The sequence below is a fragment of the Zootoca vivipara genome, chromosome 5 (genome assembly GCF_963506605.1).
Source record: "Zootoca vivipara chromosome 5, rZooViv1.1, whole genome shotgun sequence".
NCBI classification, from domain to species: Eukaryota; Metazoa; Chordata; class Lepidosauria; order Squamata; family Lacertidae; genus Zootoca; species Zootoca vivipara.
In genome coordinates this window covers 56,227,848-56,253,707 of record NC_083280.1, presented here as the reverse complement: position 1 = coordinate 56,253,707, position 25,860 = coordinate 56,227,848, and the positions used below count along the sequence as shown (strand labels likewise).

At 40.8% G+C, this 25,860-nt stretch overlaps 1 protein-coding gene across 3 annotated transcripts in view; it reads left to right on the top strand.

Annotated features, from left to right (window-relative positions):
• CHST15 (carbohydrate sulfotransferase 15) overlaps positions 1-25,860 on the top strand; it is an 82,385-nt gene that overhangs the window by 38,288 nt on the left and 18,237 nt on the right. For all 3 annotated transcript variants that reach the window (XM_035137721.2, XM_035137720.2, XM_060274812.1), the window contains exons 2-3: positions 18,769-19,798; positions 22,032-22,371. In XM_035137721.2, coding sequence (XP_034993612.1) covers positions 19,253-19,798; positions 22,032-22,371 — 886 coding nt within the window. In that variant the 5' untranslated portion in view covers positions 18,769-19,252. The remainder of the gene's footprint in view (positions 1-18,768; positions 19,799-22,031; positions 22,372-25,860) is intronic.

Below are 25,860 nucleotides of genomic sequence, written 5' to 3'. Positions count from 1 at the left end.
GTCTATTACTCCACTGTGTGCTAAGAGGTTTGGTAGCTTTAAGTGTTGTGAGTCTACAGAAACTGAGATTAGTGTGAATGAGGCTACTGCAACTATGCATGTTACCAAAAATGTAGTAAGTATAACCATTGTAGGCCCCACACTGGCCATGCCTGAATGTTGCACTAAACTATAGCACGACCAAAGAGCAACAGTGAACCTTGAGCTGATATGATCCCCTTTCTCTGTCCTCTGATGCAGCTGTAAGGAAGGGATTTGAAATTTCCATTTCTGATTTCCATTAATCACAATTTAGTGTGTTGTTCAAGCTGTAAACTGTGTTAACTATAGGTTGTTTAAAGATGTGACAACTTGTTTCAAATCTTTTCACTTGTTTCAAACAATTACTAGTTAACATTAAACATGGTTTGTTGGGTTTGATGATGTGTGTGCCTAAGCAAAACTGGAAGTGAACACTTCTGAACTGTTCCTTGTGACTGTGCTGGAAGAGAAAAGAGGAGCACATAAGCCTGAGTCTTACTGAAGTTTATTCTTTTCATAATAAACTGGTTTTGCATGATAGACTGCTTACTTTAGAAATGTGTTTGCAAATGCCTTTCTGCTATTATTTGTTATATTTTATATCATGCCTTTGCTGTTTGCTGGATGAACATGAATCTTGCTTGAGCTTTCTTTTCTTTTCAGCAGTAGGTAATGTTACTGTTCTGCCCTGTGACTTCAGATGTGTCTCTTTCAGGGGGAAACAAAACACTTTCTTGAACTCCTTTCCCTTTTAAATTCGATTCACATTAGTTATTTTTTGCCACTCCCCTAGCTCCGTTAAATCACATTTTTTTAAGAGAAAGGGAACAAGACTTCTTCCCTTTCTTGCCTTCTTCAGTCATCACATGATTGGATTTGTCCCGGCTACATTCTGTCTTTTCAGTTACCAGTTAATCCTTATTTGTGAGAACAAGATACATAAAGTTCTGCATCTTCAGACCATCTAATACAGCTCCATCAGTGTGTATGGCACTTTGCAGAGTACAAAGGGGAAGAGGATCTAAAATTCAGAACAGTCAAGCTATAAAGGGAAGGGGGAAGCAAGTGGTGGTAGTGAACAGTGGGCTGGACTCACTAAATAGTGATACTACCAGGAGCCAGTGCCATAAGTCCTGCTAGTGCAACAGGGCTGCCTCCCTCTCCTCCCCCATGCCCCCGTCTCCCCCATGGTTCGAGGGCACACATGTGAACACCCTCTGAACAGCATGTGAGGGGAGGGGCGAGAGTCCATTTCATCTAGTAAACAGAACTGCTCACTGAGGAAACAATGGTAATAGTGTGGTATTGAATTCCTCCGAGTGAAGCAATCTGTTTCAGTGTCACATGCGTAGAATTAGTTACGGACCAATTTACAGGCCAGTTTGCAGCAGAACATGGGGATTTAGGGGGTTGTGCCAAAAGCTTCATGAAAAGTGGGTTTGAGGGAGGATTTCAAAAAATGAAGAGTTGGCATCATGCAGGTGTTTTAGGATGCAGATGCAAGTATATGAGGAAACGAGAGAAGGCGTGGAGTCTTTTGAAGGAACAGGGCATTATGGAGAGCATGGGCATTGTGGCTTAAAAATGACAGAGAAAAGGGGGCAATTGGGAAATTGGTGTTATCACTTTGCTGTGTCGCTCAAAATTATTAGAAAGGTTCATGGGGTGGGGGGAAAGACTTGACAACCCTGTATTGGTGTAGACATTTTTCTGCATTAATAAGAGTGAAGTGGTTACACCACAGGAAAAGAACCATTTAAAAAACACATTAATGAGCTTGCCTTGGCTTAGTTACTGATGACAAAATAACTCTACCTGATCTGCTGTTGTGGAATTTGTCTTTTCAGCAAAAGGGCAAGCCAGAATCTTTCTGGCTCATTAAAATCTGTGCAGAATTAGTGAAGCTTTTCCTCTGGCTTCTATTCAGCTGCACTAAGTGTGGAAGAGGTCAAAATATTAATAGTTTGTAATAACATTTATTGTCCTGTAAAGTCAGCCTCTCTTAGGCTTCAGATCATGACATGCTCAGATTTAATTCATAATGTTATTCCATACGTGTAAACACATTTAATTAGACACATGTAAATGACATTACTCATCCAGAGGGTTTACTTCTGATGGAACAAGCCTCCCCTCCCCCTTCTAAGCGTGCTGAGGATTGTAGAAGGTGACATTAGGACCAGAAATACACTGGTAAGTGACAATGTTTGATAGTTGTTTTAGAAATAGGAGTGTGTTGCAGCATGCAGGGAGAGGCAGGATAAACTCATGTTTGAACATAAACATAAAATTGCAGCCTGAATGTGCCTACCAGCTATCAGGATAATATGTTAGTCTCTAAGACATATATCGTACTACAACATATTTTACATGCTTCATTTCTATGCCTTTGGAAAGACATGCATAGGCCAAGCAGTTGTGGAAAATTATGGTTCTCACAACATGGTAAGCAAAACCATGGCTTACTTAGAGTGTGTGAATGTGCAGAAGCTGTAGCCAAGGCTTATCCTCCAATGTGGATAAGGCTACTGTGACCTGTCTTTAAGTGAAATTTTGCTTTGTGCTGCATTAAACTGTCTCAGTTTATGTTGCAGTTCAGTTCATAGCTGGAATGAGTGTGGTGCCTAAAAATGCACACCATATTTTATTTTGACTATTCAGCAGTGCATTGAATTTTGTTTTGTCTTAAGAATTGATGCAGAATTGGGGAGGGGGTCAAAGCTTAGTGGTAGAACACATGCTCTGCATGCACGCAATGACTCTTGGATGAAACCTTGGAGAGTCACTGCCAGTCAGAGTAGACAATATTGAACTAGGTGTACTCGTGGTCTGACTTGGTATAAGGCAGCATCATGTGTTCAAACTGCAGTTTTCACAAATATGGAAAGGGTATTGAGCACGTACTTCACCTTTTAATTCTGACCTTCAAGGCAGGTCTGGCATTGCATTCTGTTTTTGGATTACCACACCACTTTGAAGATGCACGTAGAGGCTAAGGTGGTGATTGAATCTGAAATATGTAATTTAGTACTGAAAATGTTTACTGAATGTCATTCTAGTATCTTAAGTTTTCAACTGAGTTTCATTGCATTGCAGACAAACAGAATGTTAATTACCTATGCATGTATAGAAATCAAGCTCAGGATTCAAAAAGGGGGAGAGGGAGATTCATAAAAAATATCTTCAGGTCAGGAAATGCCTTGAGTAACTTAACGCTTTTGTAGCAAAAATGCAAAATGAACACAAGGGATTGTTCAAAGCTAATATTACAATATGTCAAATCATGGGTGCTACCAATACCATGTTGGTGCTATTATATCACTTCCAGAGCTAATCATAGAATCATAGAATCATAGAGTTGGAAGAGACCACAAGGGCCATCCAGTCCAACCCCCTGCCAAGCAGGAAACACCATCAAAGCATTCCTGACAGATGGCTGTCAAGCCTCTGCTTAAAGACCTCCAAAGAAGGAGACTCCACCACACTCCTTGACAGCAAATTCCACTGCCGAACAGCTCTTACTGTCAGGAAGTTCTTCCTAATGTTTAGGTGGAATTTTCTTTCTTGTAGTTTGAATCCATTGCTCCGTGTCCGCTTCTCTGGAGCAGCAGAAAACAACCTTTCTCCCTCCTCTATATGACATCCTTTTATATATTTGAACATGGTTATCATATCACCCCTTAACCTTCTCTTCTCCAGGCTAAACATACCCAGCTCCCTAAGCCGTTCCTCATAAGGCATCATTTCCAGGCCTTTGACCATTTTGGTTGCCCTCTTCTGGACACGTTCCAGCTTGTCAGTATCCTTCTTGAACTGTGGTGCCCAGAACTGGACACAGTACTCCAGGTGAGGTCTGACCAGAGCAGAATACAGTGGTACTATTACTTCCCTTGATCTAGATGCTATACTCCTATTGATGCAGCCCAGAATTGCATTGGCTTTTTTAGCTGCTGCATCACACTGCTGACTCAGCAGCTAAAAAAGCCAATGCAATTCTGCAATCATTTTTGTTACGTCTTGTTCTTGTATGAATTAAATGGAATCCAGTTAGTTGAAAAATGGAAATAAATGTATTTCCTCAAATTCATTGTAATATCTTCTCTTTCTGTCCAACTTGTGTTTGGACTTCATGTACATACCATATGCTAGGAAGAAAAGGGACAAGAAGTTTATCATGTATAACTAGGTGTCTATATAACTGTCAATTCAAAATTGCCCAAACACTTCAAGAGCTGATGGCAGCTATGGGTTGTATGCTACAGATATCTTTGTAAAAGGCATGATTCTAAGATCAAATGCTATCTCATTTCCCCAGCTATTAAAAGTTTACGTATTCAGCTCATTAACTCATATCATATGAAGTCAGTCTAGGTTAAAAATCCCTAGTTAGCTGTCTCCTAATCTTTATTCTTAACAATTTAATGGGTTATTGTGAGACTAATGAATGATAATTCTGTCTCTCCAGAATTTTCTTTTAAAAAAATGGAATTAATACCCTTTCCCGGTGTTCTTCTCCTAATGGCTAATGCAAATGAGCAAAACTGCTCTGCATTTTGGAGGATCTAGATCTATGTTACAGGGTTAAAGCATACACCAACTAGTCTCCAAGGTTCAAATAAAAAACAATGTCCATAGGTCCCACTGCTGACTTCTTTGCTAATGAAAAATAATAAGAATGCAACTGGAACCTGTATGTAGAATAAGATACCACTGCATATGCACCTGCAACATTTATAGAATAGTGCCAGGGATGCAGGTATTCAAAGATTCTAGTCTAGAACAGAATAGGGGATCCACAGAAGAAGTGGGAAATGAAGCAAGAAAGAGGCAAAATAATAGGATTCAGTCTAGGAATACAAAGATCAACAGGCTAGTAAATAACCAAGACTCAGAAGGAATATAGAAAAGGTAGTATGTTCTGTGGAAGAATTCATAGAAACTGCAGAGGCTTGTAGACACTTTCAGGCTTTCAGTAAAATAGACTCTTGTGCAATTTTAATATAGTGGTACCTCGGGTTAAGAACTTAATTCGTTCCGGAGGTCCGTTCTTAACCTGAAACTGTTCTTAACCTGAGGGACCACTTTAGCTAATGGGGACTCCCGCCGCCACCGCGCAATTTCTGTTCTCACCCTGAAGCAAAGTTCTTAATCCGGGGTACTATTTCTGGGTTAGCGGAGCCTGTAACCTGAAGCGCCTGTAACCTGAAGCGCCTGTAACCCGAGGTACCACTGTACACAACAGTGTGTTTCCCCCCCTACATGGGAAAATATCTGTGTGGGCAATATGCAGTACATGAAGCAGCTCTAAGGTCCAAAAGTTTTTCCAGAAAACAACAATCATGTGCCCCCTTTGCACCCCTTGTTAAACACTATAGGCCCTCTTCCTTCTCCATGTAAGCACAATATTTTTCAAATCTTTTAGTTGGATGGGTATATCGGTCATTGATTTCCCACCCACTGGCCCAACCCTGGTATAGATCAAGTGGAAGCCCTCTGAGCGCAGAGCAAATGAAGTGCCTCACCTTTCATATGAAAATGAGTTAACTAAGGGGGAAATGTTACATTTTGTGCCAGTTCCTATAAAAGATGTGCTTTAGCTATCCTAAGGAACTGTGTTTGGAGACTTGAGAACTAGAGAGTGCTCTAGATACCTATTGGAATTCACGTGCTGTAATAGGTCTCAGAAGATGCAAGCGATTTTATTCTCAAAATGCTTTGCAAAAGATTTGCAGTGGGCCTGGCCCATGAAGAGCTTGACTGAGGTCCAGGGCAGGAGTCTTGTTAGAAACAAAAAAGCAGCCAGTCCCTGGCGGAGTCTTCCAGCCAGCTTAGCCTCCTGACGCCCAAGGCAAGTGTACCTGCTTCCTCCACACTGCCCTACACGGGCCTGCAGTGGACCACCATTGGTTCCCCCCCCTTCAGGCCAGACTTTAAAAGACCCCATACTGCCCACATACTGCTGAATGGCATAGTGAGCATACAAGGAAACAGTGAATTGCTGCTTCGTTGCTGCTTTCTCTGCCACTAAGTAGGCTCAGTAATGGGTTCTTACCAGTGATCAGTTGCATTCTTCTGGAGTTTTCCTCCACTTGTTTTTTAGCCATATCCTAGCTTGTTTCATTACTCTCCCCAATGTATACCAGGTGTATACCAAGGAGCCAGTTAGGCTACATCAAGTGGGGGAGGCTGCTCATGAGCAGCGGCGAACGGTGCTGCTTGGCTGCCTGGGGTGGCACCCCCTGGGGGCGGGGCGTTGATCCGCAGTGCGTGTGCGCCAGGACAGACTGTGCATGTCCGTACATGCGCAGTCTGCCCGGGTGGCTGGCGTGCTCTGAAGCAGAGCGCGCTACGGAGCGGTTTGCTGACGACGACGCCTGGCAACCCACTCTGTAGCGTGCTCTTTTTCTTCCTGCTCGGGCGGAGGAGGCAAGGGGTGGGCTGGGGGCGCTGCCCCCATGTGAGTGGAGCTAGTATGGAGCTAGGGGCGGCCTGCCCCCTACGCCCCACCCTTGCTACATGCCTGCTCATGAGTGATTATGTAAATGGCCCAGGTCATCTGTGTATTCCACAGATCAACCAGGACTTCAACAGCAGTGCCAGTTATATCAGCCAGAAAATCCCCCCCCCCCCCGGGCCATCTGAAAATCAATTAGTTCCATCAGCTTCCAAGGATGATCCATTCTAATATGTCTCCCAGCTCTGTAGAGCAGGAAAACCACTGAAAGTCTAAATCTTATCCGGAGGTGATCTGACCATGACAAGGGATAGTTGCTAAAATCGCTCACCCCAGACCACTCTCTTTTATACTGATGGAGATTATAATCACAGAGTATAGGAATAACAGGTTCTGAGATTATATATCACAAGTAGGGTAATAGTATTTTAGAGACCTTTCAGACAGTATTGCAACTTCACAGTGTTTTTTATCCATTTTTGTCCATTCCAGTTTAATCTGGCTTTTGAAAGATCTCTATCATTCTGTTTCATTCCAAAAAACAAAAAACAAAACAGGAGATAGATTTGCGTAAAACAGCAGCACAACCCTCAGTAGTACTAAACTCATGAATATGCAAATTACTTTGGTATAATTTGTATCATAATTTGTTTCCAGTTGGTCTCTGTGCATTTTCTAGCTGTCATTCTGTATCAGTTGAATACTTCAATGAGTAGGGAGTGAAAATTAATTACCATAAACAGCATATTATAACATTTAAGCCTGTGGTGTATTTAGTTTCTATTGAAGAGGAACTGAAATATTGCAAGCTTTCAGCACTGTTTAAACAGACACAAAGTTTGTGCTGTAAAAATGTATGGTTTGTTATGAATTTGTTGCAGCAATATATCCAAGCTGTCTTTGTGAGATTGCAGATGGAATGTGTTTTTAACCCCAACCCCTAGCTTTAGTGTATAATCTCCAGGGTAGTGTGGGATGCTTGGGAAGATTGCTCAGTGTGGCTGCAGAAGTAGGAAGTCTATATATATTTTTTCAAACACACATAATTTTGAGCATTTTTACCAACATGTGCCAATTGTGCTCTTTCATGAATTTACAAGCTGAAATAAAACCCATGCAAGAGGTGAATATTTACTACACTATGCATTTTTAATGTTTAGTTTTAATGGGAGTTTTTATTTTAAAAAAATGTATTTTTGATGCCAGGGTCAGTTAACTTAGTTTATACCAGGCATAGGCAAACTCGGCCCTCCAGATGTTTTGGGACCACAACTCCCATCATCCCTAGCTAACAGGACCAGTGGTCAGGGATGATGGGAATTGTAGTCTCAAAACATCTGGAGGGCCAAGTTTGCCTATGCCTACTTTATACTTTGGTATCCTGGGTGAGTTTTAATTACTCTATCAAGCAATGTGTAGGAGACATGTAAAGGTAAAAAGTAAAGGGACCCCTGACCATTAGGTCCAGTCGTGACCGACTCTGGGGTTGCGGCACTCATCTCACATTATTCGCCGAGGGAGCTGGCATACAGCTTCCAGGTCATGTGGCCAGCATGACAAAGCCGCTTCTGGCAAACCAGAGCAGCACACGGAAATGCCATTTACCTTCCCGCTTGGAGCGGTGCCTATTTATCTACTTGCACTTTGATGTGCTTTCAAACTGTTAATCACCCTGAATTACAGGCTGATATGGCAGCTGCCACAGAAGGTTGCATTATTGAGGCTTTGAGGGACCAGGGCAATAGTTAAGAACAAGTGCATTTTGGGGTGTGTGAGGAGAGGTAGTATACACAATGCTCCTTCTGGGTTCGTTCGTCCACCTCTGGTCCTCACCCTGCACTTAGCTCTCACCTGTGGCTCCTAGAAGCTGTCAGCATGTGACAGCAGCTTTGACGGACCGGCTAAACCAGGTAAGGGTAAGGGTAGCTGATGGGTCTCAAACCCTTAGTTTGAGCGTCGTTATGACAAGACCAAGGTCACAGGTTTGATTCCCTATATGGGACAGCTGCATGTTGCTGCATTGCAGGGGGTTGAACTAGATGATCCTCAGTGTCCCTTCCAACTCTACAATTCTATGATTCTCCTGCATGTGAAGATAGGCTCAATTTGGTGGATTGAGCCAACGAGAGCAATAGTGGATCCAATTGTGAAGAAGGCGGTTTCTGCTGCAGAGGGTAGTGAGGGGCAAATGGGGCTTATCAACCTGAAAAGGTAGTCCTTCTAGGAGAAGATAAACTATTGCCCTAAGAAACATTTGCTGCCTTGTGGGATATCTCTGGGAGAAAAAAAGGCTAAGGAGTAAAGCCTACACAAATCTGGAGTGGAGTCCCTAAAACGGTTGGATGGCACCTTGTATGCCTCTTTCCAGCAGCTCCTACAGCCAAGCTTGTGCCAAACATATTGTTCTGTTTTCCTTTGGACTACATCAGTGAGACCAAGGGGGGTGGTGGTCTTGTCTAGGCAGCCCAGGACCTCCATACACACTGACCAGGCTTGCACCCTGGGGAGGTCCCTATGATGCTGTTAACTCACTCCATTGTCTCTTGAAACAGGAGTATGCCAACAATAAAAACAGTGCATTTTGAGTGTTCAGAACATGAAAATATAGAGCTCAATTATGTAGAATGCTGGGTCAGAGGTTTATAAGTCTGATATTAGTTAGAAAAGCTTAAGCTGAATCTCCAGTTAATCTGACCTTTCTGACTTTGGGTGTGCCGTTAAAACTACTCATTTATATCCTAATAGGAAGTATATCTTTTGAAAATAAAACCAAGCAACAGAAGAATGGGTTCTAGAGAAGCACAGCTGAGTAAGAATTTGTGGCAAGAGTAGTTAGTAATAGAAACGAAACTTCTGTAACTTCCTCTAAAAGGAATGAATTTAGTAACAATGATCCTGAGTAGCAGACTTAAATAGCTGTTTTTCCTCTTGATAACTATGAAGCTATGCTGATTTACACAGATGGCTTCTTGTTCTCACTGAATACAGCAGTGATGGTAGGTTTCAACATACTATTTGGACTGAATAGTTTAGGGCAAATGTAACAAGTTACAGTGCAATCCATAAAACTATTATTTAAGTGAAAATGCTGTGTTTTGTAGCCTTTGTAAAAACTTAACTGTGATGGGAAGTTTATGTCTGAACAACTGTTAGACAGGCTATGTATATATTTTCTGACTGTTACCAAATGTTCTTTTTAATAGCCGTCTTAAAACTCCACTAGCTGTTAGTTTTGCCTTCAAGGAAACAGTTTGACAGACATCTTACAAATGCCCCCCCCATAGGCTGAATTTTTAGAAGTTTTATATCGAGCCAGAGTGAGGAAGTGCTCTAGCTGGAGAAGGTCACTGACCAGCATAACATGTCATATGGGCTTTCAAAACCATTACTCAAGCCTTTTTGTGGCACGGTCACAGAGGGTAGTGATTTCTCATATAATTGATTTTCTTTTTTTGGCAGACTGTTGATTGCTCAGAAGTAAATAGCTACAAGTTCACACAAAGTTTATTAAGAAAAAGTTAATCAGGGAAGCCCAGTACTTTAAACATTCAGCTGAGTATTGGTCTACTGATCTACGGCATCACATTTTTGTAAAAACAACAACAACAACATATACAGCTCACTTTTATTATTCCTGCAGTTCATTCGCAGAAGTTGCAACCTGAATAGCACTTAAACTCTTTCAAATGGTGGTGGCTGGTTCTGCCCCACCCCCTTTGGAATACAAATTTGAAAAAAAGCTCAGGTCTTTTTGAATGGATGCATTTCTGGGAACTATATAAGCTACTTTTGAATGGGGTACATATGGAATGGAATGGACAACGCCATCAGGGAGGTCTTCTGTAAAGTGCAGTGAATGTATTGTAGCTGCTCCTGCATCTTGGAATGAGCCCCAAACATTTGGCATCCATTATACTGATGATGTACTACAACAGAACATGATGACATCCCTCATTGTAGGATTTGGTCTAGAGCTGTTCACAAATGACTCTTGAAATTATCCACCCTGTTTGTGGACAGAGAAATTGGGGGGACCATTTCACCAATTTTTATCAGGGAGATGAGAAATTCTCTAACAGTTTTTTTGGGGGGGATGTAAATTAGCAATGGAAATAGCACAGCTTCTTTCCCTAAGGTTCTGGTTCCATCACTCCCCCTCTTTCTCCCCCTCCTCCTCCTCCTCCTCCTCCTCCTCCTCCTCCTCCTCCTCCTCCTCCTCCTCTTTAGGTGGCGGCAATTGTGTTGAGTCATGATTTTGCATGCTCTACAATGCCCTGGACCTAGAGTCATCCTAGGGCATTGGCCGGGGTATGGTTGATGGCAATCTTCACAAATATTCTGACAGAATTCTTCAAAGCAGGTTTTTTTCTAGACGAGTGTGTGTGTGTGTGTGTGTGTGTGTGTGTGTGTGTGTCAGAGAGAGAGAGAGAGAGAGAGAGAGAGAGAGAGAGATGTTTTTTCTGAGAAGTATTCACTCAGCTTGGTCTCCATGTGTGCATTTCACATATATGGTACTATGGCCAGTGAAATTTCTTCCACATTCAAGTCAGTTTATTGCCATACATGTTAAATATTAGGCTTATTTATTCACAGTAAGTGCTGGCAGAACAGTGCTTTGCCATGCTCTAAACCTAAGACAGGAATTTGGAAAATGTAAAAAAACCCAAACCCAGTCTTTAATAATAATTTCAGGTCTTCCAATTTCTACCCATGAACCGCTATTGTTAAAGGACTAGCCCCTAGTGTCCTTTGCATATTATGACCTGGGAAGTACTTGTTATATGGTCAAATTGTCACAACAATACAGATTAGTAGCCTACCAAATAAAGAGGTCAGAGCTAATAGCTGGTATCAGAACACCTTTATCATATGGCTTCCCCCAGTCCCTGGGATTAGTGAAGTTCTCTTTCATATTCACTGTAAAGGAACAAGATTCCCCCCCTTTCTATTTCTGCACCCACACTGTGGGACATACTCCTAAAGGAAATCTGCTGGACACTTCCCTTTTGACATTTTGCCAGCATCTATTTTTTATTGTTTTAAAAAGCTTTCTTTGATGGATGGCTGCTGAGATTACCTTCTTGGAATGTTATTGTTTACTTCTGTTGCTATAACAATTGATTTTTTCTTTCTTTTTGAAGTCCAAGAAACTGACACAGAAAGAGCTTAGGAGAGGTAGGAATACTGAAGAAATGAAGCTAACACAAGATTGTAAAAGCTGCAAAGCACACTAGGAGCCAAGAGCTGGAGTGAAACAGTAACACCAAAGTGCTCAATACATTAAGGAACTGATTAAATTTCTAGTGAAATATTGCTATTTGTATAGGCAAAGCCCTGGTGATCATGAGTGAAGGGGGTGAGTCAAGGAGAATGTAATCTAGAAACGTGCCCTTTATAGAAGCCTTCTTTAGGGTGCTTGTGCTCTGGCCAGCATAGGGAGGGGAGAGGGTCTATAGCTGGCTGGGGTATGCAGTAGAGGCCCCATTCGGGGTCTTCAGCCAGGCAAGGAAGTAGGGGTGGAGTTGGCTGGCTGGTAGCAGCAGGAGATACCAGGTAATGCTGAGGGGAAGAAGTGGCTGAAAGGGTCTAACAAGTATGCTCCTGACCATATCTACTCAGATGTAAGACTTGTTGAATTCCATGGGCCTTACTTCTGTGTAAAATGATTTAGGAGTATGCCTCTGTATACCAGTTGCTGGAATTACAAATGGAGAGAGCACTGTTGTTGCAATAGAGGACTGCCATATCAGTCAAAATCTGTTTTACTCTAAAGGGGTAGACCAAGAGGGAGGAGGAATGTGTTGGTTAATTTGGTCTGCTTAAAGGAAAATGTAGGTTTATAAAAGAAGAGTTCCCTGGATAGCAAATGTTGCCTTGCCTTACATCAGGAGCCTAAATATTTCAGAATTCATAGACAAATATGAACAAATTCTATCACCAGTGACAACTGCCACTCCAGATTGGGGGCATAGCTGAGCACCAAATGGAAAAAGCAGTTCACAAAATACTGTGCAAATTTCAGAGAAATTGAGGGTGGGGGACGAGGAGCTTTCACCACATTTGTAGAAAGGTGAAACCACCTTTCTGTATAAGGCATTGAGAGAGAGATACACTGCTCTTGTCCTTTTTCCAAGTATATTGTCTTTATCGGCTTTCTTGGCTTCAGAAAATAATATTAAAATACTAAAGAATGCAGTTGTACGAAAGCCTTGATCACGAAAGCCTTGTGAGTGGAATGTTTTGGCTCTCGAACGCCACAAACCTGGACGTGAGTGTTCCAGTTTGATGTTCTTTGGAACCTGAATGTCCAACACAGCTTCCACAGTTTCTGATTGGCTGCAGGAGCTTCCTGTTGCCAATCGGAAGCTGCACCTTGGTTTCCAAACGTTTTGGAAGTCAAACAGATTTCCAGAATGGATTCCATTTGACTTCTGATGTACAACTGTACTAAAAACAAGCTTGCATGTTCCTCCACGCCTTTTTGAAACCAGAATAGCACTAATCAAGCAAACTTGTTATTCTATTTAATTGACATAACTTATTCTGGTCACATGACTTGAACTTGAAAGAATTCATTATTCATACTCTAATATAGCTGTGAGAAACCTTTTCACTTAGTTACTCATATAGTTTTTGTAAATTTATTATCACACTGAATTCACAGTAGCTCTTGAGGGGAAAATATTAATAAATGGAGAACATTTGCTACTCCAAGAGAGCAGTTGATGTCTACTGCATAACTTAAGGGACCTCTGCACAGCAATCTGTAGTATAAATACTACAGACTGGAATCTTAATTGCACAAATATTTCTGAAATTGACATGTCATACAATAAGGCATGAATAAAATTTGCATTCCTTGCATAGGACGGTTAAAAAACTATTGACAAACAGTACATTTGAAATCTGGCAAAGGGCACCAGTTGAGCTAATTAGGAATTGTGTATTCTTGTGGGAGCTATTGAGGAAAAAATAAATGTTTCATCTCATAAATACATAACACTGACATAGCTGAAGGAACTGAAGGCAAGGGCTGGAGAAGCAGTCATCTGGTCGTACTGAGTGCACAGTTTCCACACTAATGGGCCAGAAGGACATGCCTTATAAGAACTTCCTTGCTGGAACAGTCCAAAGTCCATATGGTCTGGCATTAAATAAAACAGTGGCCAACCAAATGTTTCTAGATCAGCCTTCACTAACCTGGTGCCTTCACTAACCTGGTGCCTTTCACTAACCTGGAGCTATGTATAACCCATTGCAGTATTCTATCCTAGAGGTTACCAGAGCTTAGACAGCAGAAGGTGGAACTATCCCTTTCCAGATAGAGGCACAGATAGGACACCAGCCAAAGCTGATGGAAGGCACTCTGTGCCACTGAACCCATCCAACCTTCAAGTGACAGCAAAGGATCCAGAAGTACCCCCATGCTGTGAATCCAGTCCTTCAGAAGGAGTAACCCCATCAAGAGGGGCAACCTTTCATCCAGTCTAGGGAAACGCCCACTAACAGTGCCTCAGTCTTCTCTGGATTGAGTCTCAGTTTATTGACTCTCATCCAGTCCATTACTGAGGCAAGATATCAGTCCAGCACATGCACTACCAAACCTGTAGATGTAGGACCAGAACCACCGCAAAGTGGTGCCACCCACCTCTAACTTGGACAGCTGCTCCAGAAGGATACCATCATTGATGGTATTGAAAGCTGCTGAGAGGTCAAGGAGAATCAACAAGGGCACATGTCACCTGTCTTTCTCCTGGCAGAGGCCTGGTCGAAAATGAATGATTTTGCCTAAATGTGTATAATGAAGGTACCAGGCAAGCCTCCCTTGGGAGAGCATTTCACAAACCTTAATAAATTAATATAAATCGTCTAGGTCAGTCTTTGACTGCCTGGTGTCCTTTCAATGTTTTGGACTACAACAGCCATCACCAAAACTACACCTGCTGTGCTGGGTGGGATTGATGAGGGTTGTAGTTCAAAACAACGAGAGATTTGGACATGTGTTGCTTCCCTGTTATATTGCATCATTCTACTAGTGTAGCAATTAACTAGGGCTCTCACACCAGTTTGTAATATTCTATATGAATGTTTCATTTTTAAAAAATCTAATCAAGCTATGGATATCCACATGTGTATCTGAATTAGGAACTACAGACACAAATTAGATCCATATTGAAACAAGCTCCAACTATCAATGCCATCTATCATCACTGCATTGCATGCACACATTCAAATGGTATAGTTCGTCAAATGCAAATACCTTTCAAAGCATTCCAATAAATTCCAGTAGAGGTCTAATAAATTATTATTCACTTTGTTTCCATATGAAGTGTCACAATAAATTTGCTTGTGTGGGGAACGGGGGCAGGGCTTAGAAGCATTATGCAAGATTCGTAGCTCTGCATTCTTTAATATAGTTTTGACAGTTCATTTTTAGAAGAATAAGAATTAATGTCAGTCATAGAAGCTTTGTCTGGCTTCAAGAATGGAGCTTCCTAACAAGTGTTGGATTGATGGGCCTTGAAGATAAATTCCAAATCTCCTCTTTAACAAAGGGATGTTATTCATAGCATCTTTGTAGCCCCAGACAAAGTTGAGAGCAGGCTGGTGGATCAGGGTAAGAATTCAGTGGCTTAGATTCCATCCCCAAGTCAAGTCTCATACCCACTGGCATTTTTCACATTAAAAATAGCTCTATTCTGGTCTTCCTCCCATTTTAAAGACATGGACCAGTTTTCTGAAGTCACAGCTGTATATTCAGGTGTACAAAAACATAATAGTAAGAACAGTTATGTAGCTCAGTCTGTAAAATACAGAATATTTGCTGCTGCTGGGTGGGGGGTTACCTGGCTTGGGAAGGAGTGTTTAGTTGACCCTATTCTATTAGATTTGCAGCTTGGTGGTGCTACCCAACTGACTTCTGTGGCCTATAGCGTATTTCACCAGGTATAGCTGATGTACCAGCTTTGTGCTGTGGTAATCTGATAACATCCTTTATTGCATTTACACCCCCCCCCCACTTTTCTCCAAAAACTTCAAGATGGCATACATGGTTCTCCCCTCTCCACATTAATTCCCACAACAACCGTGGAAGGTAGGTTAGGTTGAGAGGCAGTGACTGGCCCAAGGTCACCCAATAAGTTTCATGGCTGAGTGGGGAATTGAACCATAGTCTCCCACGTCCTAGTCCAGCACTCTGACCACTTATCTACACTGGCTGTCAGTGTCTCTCTTACTGGCTATTCTTACTCTCTTACTGTGTTGTGGGAAGTGCTGTTGGAAAACTACCCAGAAACTTATACAGTATATTAATATGTACGTATGTATTATTTGCAAAATTACTCTTCAGAAATGTAGTACTGCATGGGGTCTGGTCCTTTTATAACCCCCCCCAATAATTTTTCATATAATTAATTGGGCTGTAAACTCACGCATAAATGGGCACTCAATGCAAGATGCAGCAATGCTCAGTTTGGTATGAATCCAGCTACAATGGATTCTTCCTTCACCCTGTTCTCAGGCTATTAAAGTTTTCTGCTGGGATTGCTACATACGGTTTGCCATTGCTGTATGCTAAAACACCATGATATTCAACATGTACAAAAAATGTTCCATGTCACTGTTAAAGATTGCTGTTAATAGTCCATTTTAAAGGGTGAGTAATTTCCTATTCTCTAACTACTATAGCAGTTTACAGTATTTCATCATTCTTGGTGGGCAAATATACTACCTGATCACAGTGAAACAAGTCCTTGTAAAATATGAATCACATAATTGTCTTGTTTATTTAAATAATCCATCCCATTTATTTAAATGTTCTACAATCATAATATGCAATCATTATGAAGAGAGCTTACTATTTTTGCCATTCTCTTTTCTTTCACTTCTCTTAATATCTTAGTTTAAAGCCTGCAGGGTCATTAAAACCCATCCATGTGTTCCTTTTACTAATGTAAATCTAATGTAATCGTATTGAAACTTGAAACTTATTTTCAGGAGTTGTTAAAGGAAGCACATAGATCTCTAATAATGCTTTTGAACATTTCTGAAGGCTCCTTCTGGGTTTTCTAATTCTACTCAGACATAAGCGGGTGCTCAGCACAAGAAGCAGTTCAAATGCTCCACTTTCTGTCATTTGCTGATTTTAATTACAAACTTTTTTCAAATATACAGTAATTATGCCTGTATGTCAGTGTTAAGCCCTTGGGACTCAGCTGGTTTTCATGAGATCTGTATAAGAAAACATTGTGAGCTTGAAGCAGCAGCTGGTAGTTGAAGACTTAGTTTGGTATATTGTAAGAAGACTTCATGGTAGTAAGTTTTACACAGTAAAAACTGGAATGTATATGTTTCCAGTGCCAATGATAACATAAATCTGTGTTCTTTATATGCTGTGTTCTTTGACTTTTTTTTTTAAAAAAATTGCAGACTGAAAGATTTTATGTAAGTCAAAAACACCTGTAAATGCAGGCATCTAATAACATGTATTCTATGAACCATATTGAATCTTATCTGATTTCCTCTGTGTCCTATTTAGCAAACCCTGTTCTCACTACTGTGGAACCAGAATAATTGGTTGAATCAGAAAAATGCAGTCTAGAAAGGAGGTTTACAAATAACATATAAATAGTTTCTTCCTGAGCTTGGACTGGAGATTTCACTGATCTTGCTCCGACAAAGTTAGGAGCACTACTTTAACTAAAGGTTTGGGTGAATAACAACTTTTGTACCTGGCATAGAAACTTCCAAAAATGTCTTGACTTGAGAGGCCACTACCTTCTCGATCACCTTCTCATGGAAAGGGACACTTATGACTGTGTTAGCTATTAAGATCTGGGTCCAATCAGTGTTCAAGAGTTGGCACAAAAAGGAGAAAAAAAGCTTGGTATTTGCACAAGTTGTTTTTAGGCGTTCCTCAAAAGGTTATCTGTCATCAAACATATAAATTAAACTCAAGGGATTTTTCTGCTGTAGTGGAAAGTGTTTCCTGCACTTCTCAAACTCCATAGCCAATTAGCCAGCATAGGGGACCCTACTGGTAACTAAGTTCTTATGTGCACAATTTTCATTTTATTTCTGTGGTTCAAGAGTTAGGGATAGATGGATGTCTATTTCTGGTCCATGTGTATTTTGCATCCATAAGCCCATTCCTAAATCTAGTCCACCCTGTTTACATGTCAATCTGCATTTTAAAACAATGTATGAATATTCACATTTACTGACGTTTTCTCCCCAACAAAACATGCATTTCTGTATGTATAGTCTCCTAAAACACATTTTATATGCATTTTCACATGAATTAAACATATTTTTATATTCATCTAAACATTTTAATGCATATTTTGATACATTTTCTGAGCCAAGAACAGTATCCCTAATGGAAAACGGAAGGATATCTCTAATGCAGGCATCCCCAAAGTCTGGCCTCCAGATGTTTTAGGATGCATTTCCCATCATCCCTGACCACTGGTCCTGCTAGCTAGGGGTGATGGGAGTTGTAGTTCTTTGGCTCAAAATTTGCCTGTGGAGCCTTCACACAAACCACGGCTGCTGCCCCCTTTCTAAACAGCTTTCTTGCCCCACAGATCCATTAGATTGGCCTTTAGAATGTCCCACTGGATAATCTTGACCCAGCTGATTGCTTAGCCTTAATCTTTCTTGTAATCTGTACCATAGTCTTCAGAGTATCCCAGCATAAAATTGTCAGTTGACATGCTCACCACCTTTTCCTTCCACGCACCTCATCTTTCTATCTCTTTATCGCAAATATTTATATCCTGCCTCATAATCACAAGGATTCTTCAGATGGCTAACAATACCACAAAAGAACCAAGGAAAAATCAAGCAGATAAACACACCAACAAATTCAGTTCAGAAGCATGCACCAGATGGTATTAAAAACCAAAGCAAAAAGTGGAAATTTACCCCCCCCCCCATTTAAATTTTTTTGGGGAGAAGCCTTATGGTTTGGTGAAGGCCCTGACTCTTGTTGCTATCCTCCTCACCTCAGAGGATGGGGCACTGTGGATAGATAACACCTCAAAAGGGGCTGAGTAGTTCAGCAAGTTCATGCAAGTAGTTAGTCCTTCAAGTTCCTGTCCAAATCATTTTCAAGTCATCTATACTTATTCCCAGTACTCAGAATTTACTTTTCCCCTTAATATGCATTTTAGTGTAGATTCATCAACCAGGGATAATATTTCAGTAGTCCATTGCCTAATAAAGTGAGTAACACTTTGGTCTGACTTTTGGACAGATAATTTTATTCACGTTTTCTCTTTGTTCTCTTCTAGGTTACACAACAGAATCCTCCAAAGCAATTATAAAAATGAAGAGCTCAAGATCATTTCTCTATCTTGGAACCTACATTTTAAAGGAATATATTTAAATCTTAAGAAGAATCTATCCTCTCGCATACCTAAATTTGTTTCATTTTGATGAAAGGACAATGAGCTCCTTTTGTTTTTTGTGTCTCTTCACTCTGTACAGTGAAATCCCACTCTCCTCATTTTGTTCAATGGGAAAAACCTGAACTCATCATCATCATCATCACCATCGACTTAAAAATAAAATTTTGTATGTCCAGATCAAGTATAATGTGCCTCTAATTACATTGCCATATTAATTTCAGTAGTTGCCATCTATTTTGGTTAGTCTGTTTTGGGCTTTTTTTAATTAAAAAAATACGGTTTTGGACAAAGTTTCTTAACTGCTTGTAGAAAGTGACTTTCATCCATTTGAAATGGCGCCTTACACCAATTCTTTAATTGTACTAATATGAAGCATTGCATTCAACGTTGCATAGCATTGTTATCAAATGACTTGCACAGACAGTGTTTCAAGTGCCAGCAGCCAACTCAGAATATTGAAGAGTGTCCTTCTCTGTGCAGAGATAAAAATAAAGTTCTGTTGCACGTGGATAGCAAACAGATGAACTTGCTTGCAGTGCTAGAAGTAAGGACTTATCACAGTGAAAGCTGGACTGGATTGTTTTGCTTGAAGAAAGGAAAACTATGCAGTTTAATATTTGGATTATTAATAATGATGCTAGTGATGGCATCCTATATACTGACTGGAGCTAAACGTGGCCTCTTGCTGATGCAGCCAGCACTACGTTATGGAGCTTTTACTAGCAGTTCAAACTTAATGGACAATGAGAGCCTCTGTGATATGAAAGACCATTACCAAACATCTAAAATGAATATTTCATATGCAAAGGATTATCCAAGCATTAAAGTAATTATTGACACAATTACTACAAACATTGAGTTTATAACTAGACATCTTCCAGACTTAGAAGATTTGAAGAAACAAGAGATGCATGTGAGTATACAAGAGGGAGAACTATTTGCTTTACAGTGGTACCTCGGGTTACAGATGCTTCAGGTTACAGACACTTCAGGTTACAGACTCAGCTAACCCAGAAATAGTACCTCGGGTTAAGAACTTTGCATCAGGATTAGAACAGAAATGCGGTGTGGCGGCAGCAGGAGGCCCCCATTAGCTAAAGTGGTACCTCAGGTTAAGAACAGTTTCAGGTTAAGAACGGACCTCCGGAATGAATTAAGTTCTTAACCAGAAGGTACCACTGTATTAAAAAATGGTAACCTTGACCATTACTCTTTGTAGTGTCTACTCAACACCAACACAGTGATGCCATTGCACTCTTAAGTTAACACTCACTGAGGAATCAAGGCAGATGCACTTCAGTTTAGGTTAACATTGACATTTAGCAAGGTGTTGGGACTCCCTATCAGTTCATTCATGCTTTTGATATGACCCAGTAGTAGATATGATTGAGAACAATAGATAGTCTCAGAAGCTGGAACACACATGTTGGAGCCTAGGGAAAGCCACTGTGGTGCTTTCTAACTTTCCTCTGGAAATATGGGAAGATCAGATCAAACAGTGAGGTAGTTAGCTGGATGATCATACGTAGACATTCTGCTAGTCAGATCAGACCCTTAAATGAAGTGATTTTTATCAATTGTATATACAATAGACTCACAAATTGCACAGGGGTTGCATTCTGGAGGATTGCGAGAAAAGCCAAAATTGCATATAGTCAGAACAATTCCAGAACTGCCCATGCGTGATGCTTCCTACCTTTCTGAAGCTGGTGTTGCAAGTGGGCCTTGCCCCCCCATGAAACCAGGCTTACTGGGTTGTGGGAAGGTCTCATGTAGGCTCTGGGAGCTCCCAGGGAATCTCATGAGATTTCAGATGGCCCCATGGGATCTTGAGGGAGCCTCCCAGAGCCTAGTAAGCAAGTATGAGAACTTAAAAGCTCTTTTCATGTTGGCAGAGCCCATCACAAAAAGAGATTTTACGATTTCCTCCTTGTATGCATCTAATTTGTGCAATTGCTGCTATATAAATACCAGACATGAAAACTGGCTTATCACTACACAATTTCTCATAATTTTTACTGTTGTACAGGAAACAGAGATGTGGTTGCCACTGCTATTGGTAAATCAGACCTGAAGAGAGTGAACACAGAAAGTTCTAAGAATACGTTATCTAGATAAGTCTAATTCTTCCAAGGAGGTTTCTTATATGCAGTTTGTAGATGCTCAGGAATGTAGAGTGTTAACAGATGTTTGGGAATATGTGGGAAGAGAAAATTATTGGATGGGGACACGCTTAAAGGTCCATATGAACCCTTTGAAGCACAATCTACTCATTATACTTTTATGACTAAAATGCTAAAATAATTCTGAGGGATTTCAGGAAGGCATAGAACTTATGTTAAACAACTGGAAGTCGGTGTTTCTCTACAATGAAAGTTGTTGTTGTTGTTGTTTAGTTGTTTAGTCGTGTCCGACTCTGTGACCACATGGACCAGAGCACGCCAGGCACATTCAGCCCTTTTGCAGCCACACACTCCACCAGTCCTGGTTTGCACCCTTTTTGAATCCCTTTCCCCGCAGGAAATGTATCCTTGAACTTTGATAATGCTGTTTGCTTGTCTGGATGGAGGAGAGAGTGTGTGAATGTGTATAGAAACTAGCCTACTGTACAATGCTAAAATTCGCATTTGTTGCTCCATCTACTTTTGCTTCTGGTACTGCCCAACACTGGCATGTGGGTCCCAGTGTTGAGCTAAAAAAGCTTCCCTACCTCTCATATTTAATAGAGTGGCTGCCATGCAGAAGCTTTTTGCAGAGATTTGCTGTATTATTTAGTGTGTGCTGCTTATCTCAAATTATTCCTTCTGTTGATGCATTATAATTTTGTTATACATAGATGAATTCCATCTGCTCTGGGAATTAATTTCTTAAAATACAGTTCTATCTATGGAAGTCTGTATAGATGCAATACTTAGGTTTAGATAACCATATCACTTCTTTCTGTGTTTAAGAGCTGGGCTTTACAAATATATCCATCTTCTCTGCCAGCTCTACATATCCTCCTGGTCTTATATCTGTGCAACAGCATAGGTTATCGGAACATTAAAATGTCTGGAATGTGTAAACAATGGGATTGTTTTAACCGGAAGTGCTACCATATTCTTTGTTTCCTGCCTTAATGAGAGCTTTTATTTTCTGTCTTGCAGATGTTCTCCGTAATTCCTAACAAGTTTCTTCCAAACAGCAAGAATCCTTGTTGGTATGAAGAATACAAAGGAAACACTACTAGGGATCCTTATGCTACAAACTCATATGTGTTGTATTCCAAACGTTTTCGGACAATATTTGATTACCTTAGAAAGGTGTTTTGGAGCCATTTGTATCATTACAAGGAGAAGCACTATCGGCTACGCTGCCTTCCCCATTTCTACATCATAGGCCAGCCAAAGTGTGGAACAACAGACCTTTATGATAGGCTCAGGTTACATCCCGATGTGAGATTCTCAGCAATTAAGGAGCCTCACTGGTGGACAAGGAAAAGGTTTGGTGAGTAAACACACACTCTGACACAGAGTTGTTTTTTTCAGAAATGAATTCTTAAATCTTCCTTTGGAAGCAGCATCTCTTCATTTTTAAGTTTCTCCGTCCCCAGTTAGCAGTAGACCTAATGCTGGAAACTAAAAGGTCTAGCCTTAATGTCTGTATCTGTGGCAAATTGCCTTGGATACACACCGGAAGTGCATGTAACAAGCCCCCAAATCAGCAGCCTAATATCAGCTGGATTGGTATAAACAACAGCCTGCCCTAATATTAATTAATTGATCTATATAATGCCCAGGTTGCTTGTCAGCTGTGTGCAGAGCAAATCTTAACATTACACAAATTTATAATAAGCTGTCATCAACTAGAAAAACCTAGGATGGGTAGCACTGTTTGTTGTTTGGTCATAAGCAGATGTCTATGCAAATCTGCCTTTTTGTGTAGTTCTTTCAAAATACCTGGTCTAGCTTAGGTAAAGGAGTTGATGCTAAAAATCCATTTCAGGCAGTAACGTAACATGAGAGCTGCTTTTCTTTTTGACATTTTCATGTGGCTTGATCAATACCAGGTTTAGTGGGGCTCTTGGTTTCCTGCCCCCAGGGACTCTCACTCCTTAACCTTGAAAGTGACAGTTATATGCAGCAGCATCATAAAAGGGGAGGCAGTATAGTGAGCAAATTCTGCTAGTCTCCACTGTTTGAAGCCCCCCTCTTAGTGTGTGAGGTCCCTGTGTAGGAGTAGTTTATTTTGTGGAGTTAATATGCTGGGTGTTTCAGTTGCTAAGGCCTGTAGTGCTGGAGAGTCAGTGGTTTTCATTTGCCCAAAGCAAAGGGCTCGTGTCATGGGCAGCTGCCCATGGGACTTTGGTGCTGGGCCTGTGGCTGGCATATGGATGATGCATCCACAAGGATAAGGCAGATTGCATGGGTTTTCCTTTGGAGGAAAGGTGCCAGTTGCATAGAATAATAGAGTTGTAGTGTTGGAAGGGACTGCAAGGGTCTTCTAGTCCAGCCGCCTGAAATGCAGGAATCTTTTGCCCAAAATGGGGCTCAAACCCACAGCCTTGAGATTAAGAGCCTTGTGCTCTACCGACTGAGCTATCTCACAATACAGGCATGTGTGATTAGCTTGCCCAGATGCTTCAGCTGCATAGTGTTGTATAACAGAGCTTGACTCCACAGTCTGTATTGGCCTGGTTTGAAAGGTGAACAGACTTAGTGCTAGTTCCCATCTGATGATGAGCTCATTCAAGGACATAGTGACAACAGTATCTAATATCTACCTTGCTTGAGTGCCAGTTTGGCAGGAATGAGGGTTGGAAGCAATTACAATGATTATCTGAAAGCAGGACCAACGTCAGCACCTGGAATCTTTGGGCTTCTGCCCATATGGTGACACTGACCCTGCTACCATTCTGCTGACAGGTTTCCTAGGATTTTTAGTTCAGGAAACAGTTTTATTTTTATTTGCTTTCAAGAGTTGCAAATATTAAAATCTTGAAATATCAAAGCAGAAGAGAATATGTTTTCATTTTTTTTTGTTATTGAAAACTGAGCTTCCTCCCCGCCAAGCCTGGTTCTACTCACTTTAGTCTGGTTCTGCTCAGTTAGCCTCTATGGATTTTAACACCAGTGTTTTGGCTTATGATTAGTGATATAGATGGCCTAGTAGGCTGAGGTTTATACCACACAGGGGATAGGATCATTTGTGCATGCCCTCCCCCTGCTTCAGCCAAAGCCTTAGAATGAATACACAACAGAGCTGCTTCTGTCTGCAAATTGGTTTGAATAGGAAACCACTGCTTTTCAGATTACATTTGATAATGCCTTCAAGTATGAGTGAAGTCAATCTAGTTGAAATGGACTAAATTGGTACAACTGGTTTCCTCTACTAAGGCAATTGAGACAACAAACTCAATAAAATTGAGCTGAACTAATTTCAGAGGGATTTTAATTGGTATGCAGTGTTCTTTCAAGCATATTCTTAGTGGTTTGTCTCTTCTACGAGTTCTATACTTGGCCCGATAAAACAACTTCTGAATTTATTTCAAATAAAATTCCATGTTCTGAGGCCAAATGCAAATGACTGTTTTAGAATTATTTGAAAGGACCAGGCAGGTACATCTCCAAAGAGGAGAAACTCTGGGCTTTGCCATCTGGCTGAGAAGACTATGTATGCCACTCTGAGTGGAACACAGGCATGCTAACAAGTTACATGTTATATTGTTACATGTTATATTGTTATATGGAAGGGTACCCACAAACCAGCCTTCTTCTGCTACTTCTTCCTCATTAAAGTTATATACCACCCTTCATCTGAAGACCACAGGGAGGCTTACAACATAAAAACACAAAATAAGAACATGAAACATTAAGAACATTAACATAATAGCAGAAGAAATTAACAAAATAGCAAAAAATACACTTTCCCCCAGAATTCCAAGTTATATTATAAGTAGGCTTGCTTCCATATTTTGCAAATATTTGGCATTTAGCTATGGATTTGGAGTTCTGACAGGGCAGAGCACACTATAAAAATTGGGAGGAGCTCCTAAATGCTAATGCAATGATGTGTCTTGATACAGCTTGGGGTGCCCACCATGCCATGCCTTGGATTATTTGTCCAGAGACCTCCAAGGCCTTTTGAGGTATATTGATGTCATCACTGCTATACACTAGAAGCAAGACACCTTTATGCATACTGTGCCTGGCACAGCACAAATAAAATCCTTTGGGCTATTGCTGCAGCAGCATCCAAAAGGAAGGAGGCCATGAAAAACTAATCTATGCTTATGTACAGGAGCACTGTGAAGTTTGCAGCCTGCTCAATATGAATCAGGTACTCACTTCCTTGCCTGACTCCAGGACCCAGTTTACATCTTTATAGCAGCTTCCTGTCTATTCACCATCAGGCCTAGATGTGCCAGGACCTAGATATTTTGCGGCAGCTTCACAAACACTGGCATTATAGTAAATACCTGGTTAAAACCAGAATCCTCTGGACCTTCTACATAATTCTCTTGGTTGCATTTCCCGGTTCTTTTGCTCTGAGGTCTTTGTAGTTTGCTCTGACCTATTAATATCTCCTTATTCATTCATTTCTACAGTGGCAGACTGTGCTCAGTATAGAAGATGCTAGGCAGACTTTCTTTGGCTCATGGTTCTCATGCACTTTTCTGCCTAATTAAACAACCATAATCAAGGAAGAGAAAGAGATTCCTTTTATGGGAATCTTCCAATAAAATATTTTATTGGACCTTCCTTGTACTTTGTCTGCTTCTGGGTTACTGGGCTGGTTCTATAATACAAAGGTTAAATGTAAAGGACCCCTGGATGGTTAGGTCCATGCTGATTAGCACTTCCTTATTTGACGTCATCCTGTGGTCTTCTTCATAAGGTCACACCATTTAGATTTTTCACTAAGAGCTTCCCTAGCAAGCACCAAGATGGCTTCTGTTACTATGTGGCCAGGATGTAAATAACATTTACACTCATG